This window comes from Dryas octopetala, chromosome 6 (genome assembly GCF_963921425.1).
Source record: "Dryas octopetala chromosome 6, drDryOcto1.1, whole genome shotgun sequence".
Taxonomy (NCBI): domain Eukaryota; kingdom Viridiplantae; phylum Streptophyta; class Magnoliopsida; order Rosales; family Rosaceae; genus Dryas; species Dryas octopetala.
The window spans coordinates 2,937,609-2,953,814 of NC_141371.1; the positions used below are offsets into that span (position 1 = coordinate 2,937,609).

At 38.9% G+C, this 16,206-nt stretch overlaps 3 protein-coding genes across 3 annotated transcripts; 2 read left to right on the forward strand and 1 right to left on the reverse strand.

Moving 5' to 3' along the window:
- Positions 1 to 397: 397 nt before the first annotated feature.
- On the forward strand, positions 398 to 7,225 carry LOC147281090 (phospholipase D zeta 1-like). Its single transcript, XM_086246035.1, has 20 exons — positions 398 to 671; positions 1,107 to 1,208; positions 1,394 to 1,509; positions 1,620 to 1,761; positions 1,841 to 2,011; positions 2,229 to 2,402; positions 2,489 to 2,731; positions 2,814 to 2,930; positions 3,009 to 3,148; positions 3,297 to 3,446; positions 3,524 to 3,680; positions 3,769 to 4,302; positions 4,606 to 4,716; positions 4,908 to 5,054; positions 5,162 to 5,359; positions 5,605 to 5,706; positions 5,943 to 6,074; positions 6,237 to 6,302; positions 6,392 to 6,453; positions 6,534 to 7,225. Exons 1-20 carry the CDS (start codon positions 468 to 470, stop codon positions 6,781 to 6,783), a joined length of 3,318 nt encoding a protein of 1,105 aa, XP_086102161.1. The 5' UTR covers positions 398 to 467; the 3' UTR covers positions 6,784 to 7,225.
- A 167-nt stretch (positions 7,226 to 7,392) lies between these two features.
- ABCG11 (white-brown complex-like protein) lies at positions 7,393 to 11,136 on the reverse strand. Its single transcript, XM_086246036.1, has 10 exons — positions 10,371 to 11,136; positions 9,977 to 10,266; positions 9,661 to 9,832; positions 9,445 to 9,567; positions 9,162 to 9,290; positions 8,874 to 9,068; positions 8,689 to 8,775; positions 8,325 to 8,597; positions 8,029 to 8,136; positions 7,393 to 7,941 (listed from the first exon to the last, which is right to left on the reverse strand). The coding sequence occupies exons 1-10, from the start codon at positions 10,782 to 10,784 to the stop codon at positions 7,594 to 7,596; spliced, it is 2,139 nt and encodes a 712-aa protein (XP_086102162.1). The 5' UTR covers positions 10,785 to 11,136; the 3' UTR covers positions 7,393 to 7,593.
- A 2,151-nt stretch (positions 11,137 to 13,287) lies between these two features.
- On the forward strand, positions 13,288 to 15,891 carry MDO1 (telomere-capping, CST complex subunit). Its single transcript, XM_086248628.1, has 4 exons — positions 13,288 to 13,507; positions 14,058 to 14,220; positions 15,313 to 15,466; positions 15,581 to 15,891. The coding sequence occupies exons 2-4, from the start codon at positions 14,117 to 14,119 to the stop codon at positions 15,698 to 15,700; spliced, it is 378 nt and encodes a 125-aa protein (XP_086104754.1). The 5' UTR covers positions 13,288 to 13,507; positions 14,058 to 14,116; the 3' UTR covers positions 15,701 to 15,891.
- Positions 15,892 to 16,206: the final 315 nt, after the last annotated feature.

Below are 16,206 nucleotides of genomic sequence, written 5' to 3' on the forward strand. Positions count from 1 at the left end.
TTGGACAATGTAGATGTAGTTCTGCCAATTAGTTCTGCCATCACAAAATACAAATACATATCCATATATAGCATGTGGCACTAAAAAAATTCAATTAGTTTGCTAATTTTTTTCCTTAATTAAATTTACGGGAACTCCGTGCATTTAAGTTTAGCTACTGACACCTGTATTGAAAACGGAGTATGAACAACCCAAGCCTACTGCACAATTTTAAGCTAAACCTTAAAATGACACGTGTCTCTTTCATAACAAAACTTCATGGGAAAACCCATGTCACCTAAAGCCACCTTCAATCTCTTTCCCGGTTTGAACTGTAAACTATAAAAACTGCAACGTTTCTGTGTCAAAGCTCTTCTCTTTGAGTTTCTTTCTTTCTTTCTTCATACAAAAGCGAAACTTTTCTCTCTCTCTGATCTCCGAGGATATGCAAGAGGTGGGTTTCTTGGGATTCAAGCAATAATTAGCGGATGTCGTCGGAGAAGCTCATTGCCAGCGGAGTGTTAAAGTCGGAGGCAGTGTCCACGGCATCTTTCCTGTTCCATCAATGCAACGAACTCACACCCATTTTCGAAGAGCTGCCGGTGGCCACCATTGTTTCGGTGTCGCGGCCCGATACGGGAGATATTAGCCCCATGCTTTTGTCTTACACCATTGAGTTTCAGTACAAACAGGCAAGCTCTTACTTTTTTATGCATATTTCTGTTTAAACTTCAAGAGTTTAAGCTTTTAGAAAAATTGGTGATTTATTGTGATAACAGAGTAGAGCGAGTTTGAGTTTGAAGACCACCCAGATGGTTTCAAATTCTAACACTTAGACACTTGCAACCATAGATTGTGTGTTGTGGGTTTACATCTTTGTGTGTGTGAGAGAGAGAGAAAGTGGGTGAGAAATGTGAGGTAAAAAAGAAAATCAGTTTCTGCCCTTCTGGGATTTTTGTTTTGTTTGTAACTCTAATAATTAATAATAGATCACCCCCGACTTTGAAAATGAAATTCTGGATATAAAAGAACAGATCGAATTTCTTTGCAGTTCTAATAGATAATAATCATAATATTATGTTTACAGTTTTATAAGTTTTGTTCTGAATGTATTCCTCTTTTAACAGTTCAAGTGGCGGTTACTGAAGAAAGCATCACAAGTTCTCTACTTGCATTTTGCTTTGAAGAAACGTGCAATAATTGAGGAATTTCATGACAAACAAGAGCAGGTTTGCCAATTGTATATGATATGTCCTTGTCATTCTTGATTTTGGTAACATTTATGAGCATTTGGACTTGTCCCAGTTTTCTTCTTATTCAAAAGTTAGAATGTAACTTTTGATAAGTAGAGGAATTTTGTTGTTTGTATTTGGCCTAATCTTTATACAATTCGCATTGGAACTTTACACGAAAGGTTAAAGAATGGCTTCAAAGCTTAGGAATAGTGGATCAGACAGCAGTAGTGCAAGATGATGATGAACCAGATGATGGGGCCGTTCCTTTGCACCGTGAAGAAAGTGTTAGAAACAGGTGATTTCTGACTTCATATCCTCTATTCTCTTTACTGCTTGGCACCAAATTAAGCCTTAATACAATAGCTACACTTGTGGTTAATTTTCCAAATTTGATTTGTTATGCAGATATGTTCCATCTAGTGCCGCTTTGCCCATCATCCGTCCAGCACTAGGAGGGCAGCAGTCCATTTCAGACAGGGCAAAGGTGGTAATGCAAGGTTACTTGAACCATTTTCTGGGAAACATGGATCTAGTAAATTCTAAAGAGGTGTGCTTCTTTTTAATTACTGGTCTAATTCATAGGTACCCATTTTTGCGTTTATTATAGAAGTGGTTTTGGATTGTAGGTCTGCAAATTTTTGGAGGTTTCGAAGCTATCCTTTTTACAGGAGTATGGACCAAAGTTGAAAGAAGGTTATGTAATGGTGAAGCATCTACCAAATATTTCAGGGGCTAAATCTGATGTGCAATCTTGTGCATATCTTTTTCTTGGTTTTTGTAGCAACAATTGGCAAAAGGTTTCATCAATAAACTTTTTCCTCTTAATAGTACTCCACCGGTTTCGTTTTATAGACAATCAATCAAGTTACAAATACAATAACTGCTAAAAAAAACAGATTATATAAAATATAAAATTTGCTTGTTTATTACAGTAAAATCAAACTATGTATGCCTACAATTTGTCTATTTCTTTGTGTTTTTTGTATTGTCATCTCATTCTTTATCCAATTGCAGGTTTGGGCTGTTTTAAAACCTGGGTTCTTGGCCTTACTGGATGATCCTTTTGACACCGAACTTTTAGACATTATCGTCTTCAATGTACTGCCAGACTCAGATGGAAATGGAGGGTCTAAAATATATTTGGCAAATCCACTAAAAGAGCGCAATCCTTTACGTTATACATTTAGGGTGAGCTGTTGTCTTACTTTGCTTTTATTTTTGTTACATATGGCTTGAGAATCTAGCTGTTGTTAATAATTTGTAAATATTAAAAGGTTGCTTGTGGAAATCAAAGCTTAAGGTTAAGAACCACTAGCCATGCTAAAGTTAAAGAATGGGTTACTGCAATTAATGATGCTGGTCTAAGGCCTCAAGAAGGTTGGTGTCATCCTCATCGCTTTGGTTCCTTTTCTCCTCCAAGGGGTTTGACTGATGATGGGAGTCAAGCTCAGTGGTTTATTGATGGAGAAGCAGCATTTGAAGCTATTGCTTCTGCTGTTGAGGGTGCAAAATCAGAGGTTTGTTTCTTGCCTTGTTTACACCAATTAAATGCATATTTCCAGTGATTATAGAACTCAAACATAGAGTGTTTGCTTCCAGATATTCATTACTGGCTGGTGGCTTTGCCCAGAACTGTATCTAAGACGTCCTTTTCATAGAAATTCTTCTTCTCGGCTTGATGCATTACTAGAACGAAAAGCTAAGCAAGGGGTTCAGGTGCAAATTAACACAATTATTCTCTCTCACTCTTGGTTTTTACTCTGTTTGCTAAGCCTCAACTTAATTTATATGCAGATTTACATTCTTCTGTACAAGGAGGTTTCTATTGCTTTAAAGATCAACAGTTCATACAGTAAGAAAAAGCTTTCTAAAATTCATGAGAATGTGCGAGTACTGCGCCATCCTGATCGTTTCCCCACAGGAATTTATTTATGGTATGCACTTTCTAGATTGATTCCTCTTTATCAGTAATTATAACTGATGTCAAGATTGAATTTAAAAATTCTCAAAGTTTTTGTTATTAGCTTGTTTTTGGTGTGGTTTCTTGATGATGCTCCATAAATTACTTATGAAAATGTACAGGTCACATCATGAAAAACTTGTCATTGTTGATTACCAGATTTGCTTCATTGGAGGATTAGACTTGTGCTTTGGCCGCTTTGACACGGTTGAACACAAAGTGGGTGACTGCCCTCCTCTTATATGGCCAGGAAAGGACTATTACAACCCAAGGTAGTTCTCTGTTTTGCTAGACCATTGGGGATATTATATCTGTTGTTGAAGTTTCATACATAAAACATTTCCTCCAGAGAATCTGAACCAAATTCCTGGGAGGACACAATGAAAGATGAATTGGACCGCGAAAAATATCCACGTATGCCATGGCATGATGTCCATTGTGCTCTTTGGGGACCGCCCTGTCGCGACATTGCCAGGCACTTTGTTCAGCGCTGGAACCATGCTAAGGTTTGATTTTCTGCCACTGCTGAAATTAACCGTTGTCTTTTTTCATTAATACAAAGTAAATTTGCTAACTCAATGAACCCTTTTCTAGAGAAACAAAGCTCCAAATGAACAAACAATTCCACTACTCATGCCTCACCACCACATGGTCATCCCTCATTACATGGGAAGAAGTAGAGAGATAGACATTGAGCACAAAAAAACAGAAGAAAACCAGAATGGGATCTACAGAGAAAACTCCTTTTCCTCTCTATCGCCATGGCAAGATATCCCATTGCTTTTGCCTCAAGAAGCTGATGGTTTGGATGCTCCTACTGTAGACCAAAAGTTAAGTCCCCTGCACATGAATCATAATCTTCTTGACCACCCCACTGGGGAATGTGAAAGTTTCTCATTCTCTTCCATGAAGCCCGAAGTTGGAGCTTTAGACCCAGATACACAGATGAAAGGTTCTATAGATGACCTTCTTTTTATGGATCTTAAAAGTGAAACAAATTTACACATGGTGGAACAATCTGACTTGGCAATTTCAAATGAATGGTCGGAGAGTTCAGAGGAAGGCAATCATGCTGTTGCTGCTGATGATTATGGACAAATAGGCCCTCGTACTGCATGCCATTGTCAGGTTAGTGATGCCTCTTGGATACCGTGAATTTGGTTTTTTAAGATTTCATGATTTGTTAAGATTCTACGATGTTTTATGGCAGGTTGGGTCTATTTGAACTTCAAATTTACTCACTTTGTGATATCTTCTTCTATATATACATTTTACTTTCCATCAATATATTTGGTTTCTAGCAAGACGGAAACCAATTTATGGAACATCCCTAGCTGTTCATATCCATAGTCCACTATCTTTATGAGCATGATTTTTCTTCTTTTTGTACATTTTGTTTCCTGCTCTATCTAATAAATATGTGATGTGTAGGTTATCAGAAGTGTGAGCCAGTGGTCTGCTGGAACTAGTCAAACTGAAGAAAGCATACATAGTGCTTATTGTTCTCTCATTGAGAAAGCAGAACATTTTGTCTATATTGAGGTTACACCACTGTCCTCACTTTTTTGACGAATGAATCATTTTTTAATCCTAGTTTTCAGTTCTTTACAAGCATACATGATTCTCATATCAAACAAATACTCATGATTTAATACAAATAGATGCTGTTCAAAGTACTCATTTTCAGTTCTTATGCTGATCATTTTACTATTTTCATTGCTGTTTGCTTCCAGAATCAATTTTTCATATCAGGTCTTTCAGAGGATGAGGTTATACAGAATCGTGTTGTGGAAGCACTGTACAGGCGTATTGTGCTAGCACATAAAGAACAAAAGTGTTTTAGGGTTATTGTTGTCATACCACTCTTACCTGGCTTCCAGGTACCCATTCTTAGTTTATTTTCTTAATTTATTCAGACATGTCTTTTGTTGTGAATTTTCGGTAACAGTGTTATCCTAAATCTTTTAATTCTGGGCACACATAATAGGGTGGTGTGGATGATGGTGGTGCAGCAACTGTTAGAGCCATAATGCATTGGCAGTATCGGACCATTAGCTGGGAAAAGTATTCAATACTGCATAAACTTAAAGTTTTGCTTGGTCCAAAGACACATGATTACATTTCCTTCTATGGTCTGAGATCATATGGTAGACTTTTCGAAGGTGGCCCTGTTTGCACAAGTCAGGTACTTTTCCGCATTACATGTCTCCATATATGCACCTTTCTTTTCTCATTCTATGGCTGGGTTACATTCTTTGTTTGTATTTTTTATCAATTGGGTAGTTTTATTGTGGGCCTAGACCTTGGAACCTTGGTTTATAAGTTAAGACTTAGCTTAATGCAGGACTTTTTAGTTATATATTAGATAAACTCCAATTTAGGCCCTTGAAACCTTAACTTGTTCTCTCTTACTTTATCATTGTTATGCAGGTGTATGTACACAGCAAAGTGATGATAATAGATGATTGCATTGCTGTGATTGGATCATCTAATATTAATGATAGAAGTTTGCTTGGATCAAGAGACTCTGAGGTAAAATTTGTGTCTTTGGTCAAGTAATAGGTTTTTCGGCATGTTTAATGCATTTCCTTGGTTCTTTTATTTGTGACTTCCGCTCAACTGAACCTCACAAGTATTGATAATGGTGTAGATCAGAAACACTATCTCTTGGAGAGATTATCTTCTAGTATTCATTCACTCATTACTCAGTTTTATACACTCAATTTTATATCTTTGATTAAAATGAATTATGTTTTTACTTGTTGCAGATTGGTGTAGTTATCGAGGATAAAGAGTTTCTGGAATCATATATGAATGGACAGCCTTGGAAGGCTGGAAAATTTGCTTATAGTCTTAGGTGCTCCCTGTGGTCTGAGCACCTAGGTCTTCATGCAAGTGAGGTTGGTATCATTGATGAAACATAGATATTCTGTGGTTGCTTGTTTTTCACATAAAGTAGGCAACATTTGAAGCCTGCCAATTTTCATTTATTATTCATTTATATCTTCCTCAGCTAAAATTTTAACATTGTTTGATGAATCTTAATAACTTAATTCCCTTAGGTAAATAAAATCAGCGATCCTATATCAGACACAACATACAAAGATCTATGGTTAGCAACTGCAAAGGTGAAAATTTGCAAGTCTGGTGGATCACTGCCATTTCCATAACTACATGTTTCTCCCTACCTAATTAAGGTGTCTCTAATATTTCACAGGAAAATTCAATCATTTACCAAGATGTCTTTTCTTGTATCCCCAATGATTCTATACGCTCAAGGTACAATACTACCAAGATTGTCTACTCTTTTTTCTTTACTCTATGCACTCTAAAAGTTCTGTTATTGCCATCACCTACAGAGCTGCTCTAAGACAATGCATGGCTCATTGGAAAGAGAAACTTGGCCACACCACAATTGATTTGGGTATAGCCCCTGAGAAGCTAGAACCCTGTGAGAATGGAGAGGTTAAAGTAACAGATCCAATGGTAAGATTGAAGTATGTAAGGGGACATCTTGTTTCTTTCCCTTTAGATTTTATGCACCAAGAAGATTTGAGACCAGTGTTCAATGAAACTGAATTTTATACATCTCCTCAAGTATTTCATTAAGGAGGCACCAAAAATCTGAAATAGATGTATAAATAGTGGGACCAACGAGGGGTCAGTTGGAATGGTCAGGCTTTTGGTTTGTTCCCAAGTTGTCTGAGGTTCAAACCCCCCTCAAGGTACCTACCTAGCATTTGCTAGAGTTTCTTGTCTCCTAAAGATTGTGGGGTTCGGTAGGAGGCTCCAGTTTCGAGCCAGGGTCCGCGAAGCGGGTTTGGAGGATTTCTGGATATCCAAAAAAAAAAAGTGGGACCATTTGTTTTACTTACAATTGTACATAATTCCACACAACAATTGAGAGATATATTAGCAATAGAGAAGCACCAATACTGACCAGGACTAATTGCTGGTCTTGATGTATTTACTGTACAGGACTAATTGCTAGTTATAAAATGCAAATGTACATTTCTTTTCTTTATTGGTGAAGAATGCATATGTTTCTTAATCTTAGCAAACAAACTTGATACCAGCATTATCCTCTTTTATTAGACTTTAGTCTCAAGCCAGCTTCCATCAAAATTTTGTTTATGTTTTGCTTCTGATATGACTCATTTGGTAAGTAAATGAAGAAGATTAATAATCCAGGATTTCAGCTAAAACATTATCGATCACTAGCATAAAAATTATACTTCTCTTCATTCCTTCAGGCTGAAAAGCATCATATTTAGAAATCAAGCATTGGTACAGAAACTAAATTATAGAATATAAGGAAACTGTTAAAATGTGTACATAATTCTATCTCATAGCATTTTGCTATTGTCTATTCAAACTGCGTCGTCAAGTGTTTTAAGTGAAACTGTAATCAGTTCTTGCCTACTTTCTTCCGGTTCCAGTGGTACCAGACGCGTAGGTCCTCAAAGAAGGGGACTGTGTGAGACCATTAGGAGCTGTTGTGTTTAGGTTTCCATTCTTCTGTTGCATTCTTCTCCTTGCCATATAACCTCTAATCCAAGGTGTCACATCCTCACTGAATTTGATCATGATAAAAAAGATGATCCGGTACACAACAATCATGCTCAGGATAACACAGAGATCTATCCATTTTGATCTGCTTGTGTCAATCTGGAACACATTTTCCAGGATGTACTCACCAGGTATCTTAGGAAGATCTGATGACTGGTTGTCAAACATTAAGCCACTCAAGTCATTCTGATATTGTCCCTGAAGGTGAAACAAGTTTATAGTTTCAATTCTTTGAGCCACATATCATCAAGTAATTGTCAAGAAGTAATTGTTGAAGTGTTTTACCTGCAAGGCCCAGAAGTGGAAGCTGATGTACGACATTGGGTAACGCCAGAAAGGCTTTGGGATGTCATTTGGGAGCCTGAAGTACCCAGAGACTAGCATGAATATACCCTGACATGTGAAGAAAATGTCAGTTCATCAAATATGGTTCAAAAAGCTTGTTTCATCTTAAGCTTCTAAATCATACAATCTATGAAAGTGGCTAAAATATGTCAAGGCAGTGTATCAGTGTTCTGTATTTTCTGACTGTTGCTGATATCTGATGCACATGTAGCACAGTTAGGTAGCGGGATACGAACCTGAATTCCTGCTCCTATGATAATGCCCATGAGGAAGTTGGGGACGATACTGGCTATGGCCATCATCAAGCTCTCAACTACAGTGACACTTGCATAAAGGCACAACACAAAGAATAGATAATGCGTGAAGCCTGGGTGGAGACGGACCATGAAGTAACAAACAGTTCCGGCGAGAAAGGTAATCAATATCAGGAAAGGCAATGCAGAGAGTGTGTTGCTGATGACAAATGCAGTGACACCATAATGTCCATTCAGCCTCTCTCTTTGGAAAACCTGAAAAAGTTGGTGGCACAAAATTAGACTACTACCATTAATTTTAAGTAAATATTTAGCTGCTCTTGATGCATGGGACAAAGGGACAAACCTTCATATCCTCTACAAATGAAGGAAACCCTCCAATTGACATGAATGTGACGAAACCAAAGACAAAAGATGCACATGAACCCCTTGCCTATCTCATAAAAATATAACAGAATCAGAGAAAGTGTTAGTGCATGAATGAATTTGAGATTCCAAGTAGATGGTTTTCAATTAGAAAATGATACATACCAGAATCGAACTGTAACCTGTTCCCACATTCAAATAGATGGTTCCGATACAAATTGTGACAACAATGTAAATGACAAGCCTGAGCCAGTAATAGCCAAAGTCCCTTGACATGTTGATAAATGAACGCTTGGTCAATGTGAAGGCCTGCATCAAGAAACTAGCCTGACTTCCTCCAGAATCTAGCACAGTTCCTTTCTGCAGCACATGGGAAAAAATTTCATACCATTTGTCAATCTTTGAAACGATCAATCAGTTAATAAATATTTTCCACTTTATATAAACACTTACAACTTTGGATATCTCCTCAACTTTTTCTCTAGCAGCATAACAGTATTGAGAAGAACGATAGGAGTCGATAAGAATTCTTATAGCTTCAGCAGTGGTCATCTTCTCCAGGGGATCGTCACTTGCCTCAAACTGATAATAACAAATTAAGGACAAGTTTTGAATATTATCAGATCAAGTCCAAAAAAGGAAATGGCCCAAACGGGCATTTACAGCTCCACAAGCTAACAATGAACATTCAAAATTACATAACAGAAAGATCAAAAAATAAAATGTTGTAATATACCCTGAGTTTCATGGACCCTTTCAAAGTGGCCTTGACTTTATCAAAGTCAGAGTTTATGCATCTAAGAAAGTGATCAGATGGGTTCCTCAAAGCAGGGCAGGGAAAGCCAGCTTGTGCAAAGAACTGCAAATACCATTAACCAATGTATAAGAGCTCCATTAATATAAGATCAACAAATTTATAAGTATAACTCAAAGACAGAGTGAGGGTTCTTGCCTCGTATGCATCCGAGGCCTGACCAAAATACACAGTTTTGCCACTAGAAAGCAAATACAATTGATCAAATAGTTCAAAGACTTCACTGCTTGGCTGGTGAATTGAGGCTATCACAGTCCTTCCATCTCGTGACAGGGCACGTAGTGTCTGGGTCACAAAAAAGGCAGAAGCACTGCCACATAACCCAAATGATCAATTGATCATACACACAAGAATCATATCATTTCAGAACAACATATAGACCAGCAAATTTGACAGTAAATTTAGCTATGAATATGATTCCATTATAAAAAAGAACATGCAAGCTGATGCATACCTATCAAGTCCACTGGTTGGCTCATCAAGGAAGAGCAATCTGGGTCTCATCAAGATTTCAAGAGCAATGCTGACCCTTCTCTTCTCTCCCCCACTGATCCCACGCAAATGCCAATTCCCAATCACAGTGTCTGCGCAATCCTGAAGACCCATCTCTATGATTGTACTCTCAATAAGTGCACGCTTCTCTGACCACCCCATCTTATCTGGCAGCCGCAGCCGAGCTGAGTACGATATTGTTTCACGCACCGTCAGAGTACCAATCAAATTGTCATCTTGGGTCACATACGCCTGACTCATAAAAAAGGGTGTACAAAATTAACAACAAAAGGGTATGACAAAAACACACAATCAATCAAACAAAAAGAAGAGACAGACTAGACAGTACTACTCACAGCAGTGCCAAAAGAGAGCTTTCGTTTGCGGCCATTGAGGAGAATAGTCCCTGAGAGGAAGGCATTGGCAGCCAAGCGACTAGAGAGAGCATCAAGCAAAGTTGATTTGCCTGAGCCAGAAGGACCCATTAGAGCTGTGAAGGTTCCAGGTTCAGCATAACCAGTCAGACCCTCCAACACATTCTGGGTCTCACCGTTGCTCAGAGTCACCATCACTGTCAGATCCTTCCATGTGAGCCTGGCTGAAACATCCCCAACAATTTCTACAATGGCCTTCTCCCTCCATAGAGTCTCACTCAGAGGACTCAGCCCACCAGCCACCAGCCCATTACCTGATGGCTTGCTTGCCTCTATCTCCATCATTACACCATCTGCGGCTGAGCTCCTTGTCTTCTCTGCAGCCTCATATGTCATTCTAGCTAAACCCAGCTAGCTAGCTAGCTTGAAATGAACCACTTTTTTCAGAGAGCTGAAATATTCTGATACAAAAATTACAGACAACCCAAATTAAAGACCTTTCTGTTGGTTATGTTTATGAAGGAAGATGAGGAAAGAAAGATGTGAGTGAGGAAATGAGGATGGTGTGAATTTGACTGAGAAAATAGTATCCCATGCAAAAAGAGCCTGAAGCAATATTTGGTTTAATTTGCTTGGAATCTTTTTGGTATCACAAACTGGTTAACACAAAGAAAAGGCACTAAATCATTTTCTGCTTAGTTTCCATAACCTGCTAGCAAGCTAGAGGGAGTTTGAATCTGAAAACAAACCCAATATGAAGCAAGAAGGATGGTATAGAACAGGATATCGATAGCTATTTTTATCCAACAATTAATGGGTTCTGGTGAAATTGGTGGGAGCATTTAATACCAGAACCGACCCTTATTAACATGTGGCACACTGGCACTTCACTCCTCTCTCACAATATTGTTACACAAAAGCGGCCAACCAATTTTTTAAAATTCTTGTGTATATTGCATGCTTTCAAGTTTCACCACATGGAAAATTAATAAATTACTGTAAGCATTGATTGAAAAGGAGATATAAGCAGTCAACTAACAATTAATACAAAGAGTGGTTCGACGGAATGGGCGTATGTAATAATGTTAATGCCAATCACACCGCCTTAATGGATTGGGGCATTGTTTGTTTAATTTGCTCCATCCCATCACTCACTCACAGGTCACAAAGCTTTTATGGTATTAAATTTCTTCTTCAGCTGTCAACAACTACCTAAAGAGTTTGTCATAGGAATTCCATATTACTTCAGTGGTTGAGGCACAATTGGGTAGTTTGGTTAAGTTCCTTCTCTACCTTATTGGCCCTCCTTTTGTTTTTTTCCCCACTTTGACATCTACCCGGAGCTACTTTTTACTTGTTTATGGTGTATAAGGAAAATTTTACAGTGTTCAAAGATGAAGTTACTGTGGCCTATGAAGTATCATGATAATGTTCTTTTATTAAACATTTCCACAACATAAGATTTTTATTTTATATTAAAAGAATATAAACCACACTTTCAGATAAAATATATAATCAATTCCCAGTATAATAATATAAAATTTACTACAATTTTAGAGAGGCCCTAAATTCGAATTTATCTCTCTAAATAAAAAGAAGTAAACATAACGTAAGATTTTAGACTATCTAACATAAAAACATATCCAGTGGCCAAAAAAAAACATAAAACATATCCCAAACTAAAAAGGAAGCCAAAAGAGAGCAAATCCATATGATAAAAGGTTTTTGCTTTGTAGAGCACACATGAAAAGGTTCAGAATGGGAATGCCGATAGAGATGGGCCAACCGAAACCCAATCCTTGGGCCCAAGGTTTATCGGGTTAGGATTGATATGATTTGGGCTGGGAAACTTGATAAGGGTGGCTTCTATTCACATCCACGAAGGGGGGGGGCTATTCAGACCACCCTATTGTGCTGAGTTGACCACCCCCCTAAAATTTTGTCCATTTTTGCCCATTTTGCCCCTGCATGCCCATTTTCCAGATTTTGGCCAGCCACCCCTCCCCGCCGCCGGCGCAACCCCACCCCCTCTCCACCGCCGGCGCGACCCCACCCTTCCCCAGCCACCACTCCCCCACCCATCCCCTCCCTTCCCCCAGCCCGCCCCCAGCCAGCCCACCCCTACCCAGCCCCCGCCCCCCAGCCAGCCCACCCCTACCCAGCCAGCCCCTCCCCAGCCCGCCCGCACCCCCTCACCCCAAGCCCCGCCGCCGTTGCACCCATCCCCAGCCCGCCCGCACCCTCTCACCCCAAGCCCAGCCCCCGTCGCACCCCTCCCCAGCCCGCCCGCACCCCCTCACCCCAAGCCCAGCCCCCGTCGCACCCCCCAGCCCCAGCCCCCGTCGCACCCATCCCCCACCCCGATCTGGAGGTCTATGGGGTTGCGCCGGCCACGGTGGTCCGATGAGGGAGGGAGGCAGACAGAGGGGAGAGAGAGAAGATGGCAGAGAGAGGGAAGGAGATCGGGCCAGGGGAGGGGGTCGCGCCGGCCATGGGGAGGGGTGGGTCGCGCCGGCGGTGGGGAGGGGGGGTCGCGCCGGCCATGGGGAGGGGGTGGGGTGGGTTGCGCCGGCCATGGGGAGTGGTGGCCGGCCGAAATTGGAGGGGTGGGTTTTTTTTTTTTTTATGCAGGGGCAAAATGGGCAAAATGGGCAAAAATTTGAATGGGGTGGTCAATTTAGCAGTTTGGGTGGTCTGAACAGCCCCCCCCATCCACGAATTGTTCAGTCTTAGTGAAATTTTTAATGACGCGTACAACCTCTTAATGACAATTTAGAATTGATGTTTAGCTCAAATGACATAGATCATAGAGTAAAGAGTAAAGATGATAAGTTTCATTTCCATTGTAAACAAAAAACAAAAACGTTGTTTATAGTCCGAGCTCACTGCTCAAGCAAAGCCCAGACCCAAAAAGATTTTGTTATTCAAACATTAGCACAATAGCACGTGTCGATTTAAGATGAGAGCTAAGAGCTTTACTAATTTCATGTATTGGCCGGCTCCATATTCGATAGGATCGGATCCTCGGTTTCCCTCTTTTTTTTTTTACTCTCTTAGCCTCCTCTTATACAGAAAGCAAGGAAGCCTCCACCTTTCAAATCAAACTCAGATAATTTAAGGTACATATCAGTTGCTATTGTTAAAGTTTCAACTTTTTACTATATTCTTTGGATTTTGGTATGTGGGTTTGGTGCGCTTGTTAATTTCTATCACTCTATAACTGCAATTTATGTTAATTTGAATTGGGTGAATGGATTGAAGGAGAAAAATGTGATTTTTGTTATCTCCATTTAGTCTGAATTGCGAATTTTAGAGATGGGTTTGCTGCTAAACTGTTCTTTCCGTCATGATTTGTTCCTATATAGTACTTTATAACGTACGTAAGATTTTGGGCAATTGATTCTCAGTTTTGTTGCACTTCAAATTCTAAGATGTGGGTATCTCAGTTTCATTTTTGGGGTCTAGACTATTGTTCGAATGGCTGGTCCTTAATGGGTTTAAAAACACTGCCTTAAGTACTGACTGACCCAAATAACTTCAGCTTCACCAATTTTGTGTGTAACTAGCCATGTTGGACACCAACTTAATTGTAACTAGTAATGCTGTATTGCTGTGTAACTTAGCTTCACCATCACATTCATTCTAGTGCTTTTTGGTAATTAACTGCAGGCAGTACTCAAATTCCAGGAAAGATTTGGATGCTTTTTTAAGGTTAGAGAGTTTACTTGATGGCATCATCTACTGTAAAATCTGGGGCATTGGTTTTATTGCAAGATCTGCATCCATCTTCTCCATACTTCAAGCAAGGGGCTTCATTGAGAGTAACTGGAAAGTACGAGACTTCTGCCCTTCCAATGTTTAGTGGTCCTTTCAATTGTGTTATATAAATATTGATGGTGTTCCCCTTTTATTTACGTTTCAATCCTCAGTGACAAATACCCTACCTGAATTTTATTAGGACCTCCAATTCTGACTGTTAGGGGTAGGTAATACAGTCTCCTAAGAACTCGTGATTCTAGTGTGTCATGTGATTGTAGCATAACTAAACAATTGTAAAGAACCGTAACTCATAGATCAAGTTTCACCAATTTATAGTTTCTTTTAAATTTTAGCCAATATATCTTCATTACCTCCTCTCAGATTGAAAGTTTTTAATCATGTTTTTATGGACATAAGTTTGGGTTAATCTGTTAAAGGGAAAGTTGGTCTCCTCATCACAGCATTGTCTTTTAAACTTGTGAATTGTAATTTTGTGTAGTATATGAAAGGTGGATGTTCATTCGTCCGCTTAAAGAGAAAGAGTAACATCACAACTCAAAACTGTTAAACTGACCTGAATATTCAAGTAGGAAGCTAAAACCAGTGAACCACCAAGGACATCCAAAGAGTGCATCAAATGAGAGATTCAATGCTTAGATATTTCTATTCTTGGGGATTTTCTTGCACAAAGATCTTTGTCAATGATATAATTTACATTTTGTGATTGTTGAACGTTTAAAAGTTAAGATAACCAGTTACAGTTACCTCAAAATTGTATCAGTACATGTTTAGACTCAATACCTTGCAATCTGGTTGATTTCTGACCAGGGGAATATCTTGGTGGGTAGGTAGTAGGTACCAACAAATTATGGGTCTTTTCAATCTTAAAGTGACCTTGTATACAGCTGTTTTTCATTTTTTTTCTTGCTCAGATTAAGGCTACTCTTGTACTATAATAAATAACACATAACTTAGGCTCAGAGTGAGCTTAATGATTGGAAACATATCACTAATAAAAAATGATTGGAATTAGGTGAACTGATTCAAATAATTGTGAATTGTCTTAGGCAAGAGGGGCTCAATGATTGAACCAATAGAATTTATTTGCATTTCTTTTCTTAATTTTAATAGTGTATTGTCTTAGTATCCCTTGTTTCTTTCACAGGCTACAAGAATATTCTGTAGAGACAGGCATTGCCACAGTTGTTGATGGAAGTGACAACTTAAAGGTCAACACACAGCATCTCAGAGAGCTTAGCTTTCGAGTTGGATCCGTCTACCAGTTCATTGGTGAACTGCTTGTTCAACCTGATAATGAGGTAAGTAGTAAATTATATCGATTTAGATTATATTTGCTCACATTTCTCATATTTATAAGATAATGTCTCTTAAAGTTAGAGCAATAAACTCCGGTTGCGCTTGTTCTTTTGCAGGCAGTCTTGCAGGCACGTGTGGGTAGGAATGTTGATGGCATTGACCTCAATCTCTACTATCAGTCTCTGCAATTGTTAAGAAAATTTCAGGACGATCATTTGAAGAACCCAACAACTTAATACAGTTCTACTAATGGAAAGGCTCGTCTGGAGATTTTGAAGGCATCTAGTAAATTAGTAAGTGAAACTCATATGCATAAACTCAGACTCTGTGTTTCTTTATACTTTCTTTGGTTCTAAAACGTTGTAATGTTTGCTCCAGAGGCTCAAACTGTCGCCTACTAAAAGTAAAATCTCCATTTTAAGTTTCACTAATGAGTAATGCCTCTCACCCTAGTGTAGACTAACGGGTCAAATACCATTTGAATCCAATACAAAGTTAATCAATCTAAATTGACTATTACTTGATATAAATCGTATCAATATGACCCATTAATACAATTAATAAACATATCGGATTAGTGTTAAAACACAAATAACCCGATTTTTAACACCAATTATCAAATCATGCAAATTGAAGTGTTGAACTCCCAATGGCTAAAAGGGGCAAGGTCGGTGATCACCTCATAATTAACCAAGCAAAGATATTGTGGAATTTTCAAGAAGTATGAACTTGTTCGGGGGTC

What these genes read in the sequence shown, in the direction of transcription:
- LOC147281090 (XM_086246035.1), top strand. Translation starts at nt 468, where the DNA reads ATGTCGTCGGAGAAGCTCATTGCCAGCGGAGTGTTAAAGTCGGAGGCA. An exon ending in TTGAGGGTGCAAAATCAGAG is followed by an intron (nt 2,732 to 2,813) that starts GTTTGTTTCTTG and finishes GTTTGCTTCCAG; the next exon opens with ATATTCATTACTGGCTGGTG. An exon ending in AGCGCTGGAACCATGCTAAG is followed by an intron (nt 3,681 to 3,768) that starts GTTTGATTTTCT and finishes ACCCTTTTCTAG; the next exon opens with AGAAACAAAGCTCCAAATGA.
- ABCG11 (XM_086246036.1), bottom strand. Translation starts at nt 10,784, where the DNA reads ATGACATATGAGGCTGCAGAGAAGACAAGGAGCTCAGCCGCAGATGGT. An exon ending in CAGGTTACAGTTCGATTCTG is followed by an intron (nt 8,776 to 8,873) that starts GTATGTATCATT and finishes TTTATGAGATAG; the next exon opens with GCAAGGGGTTCATGTGCATC. An exon ending in TCCACTTCTGGGCCTTGCAG is followed by an intron (nt 7,942 to 8,028) that starts GTAAAACACTTC and finishes TTTCACCTTCAG; the next exon opens with GGACAATATCAGAATGACTT.
- MDO1 (XM_086248628.1), top strand. Translation starts at nt 14,117, where the DNA reads ATGGCATCATCTACTGTAAAATCTGGGGCATTGGTTTTATTGCAAGAT. An exon ending in TCATTGAGAGTAACTGGAAA is followed by an intron (nt 14,221 to 15,312) that starts GTACGAGACTTC and finishes TTTCTTTCACAG; the next exon opens with GCTACAAGAATATTCTGTAG. An exon ending in TTGTTCAACCTGATAATGAG is followed by an intron (nt 15,467 to 15,580) that starts GTAAGTAGTAAA and finishes GTTCTTTTGCAG; the next exon opens with GCAGTCTTGCAGGCACGTGT.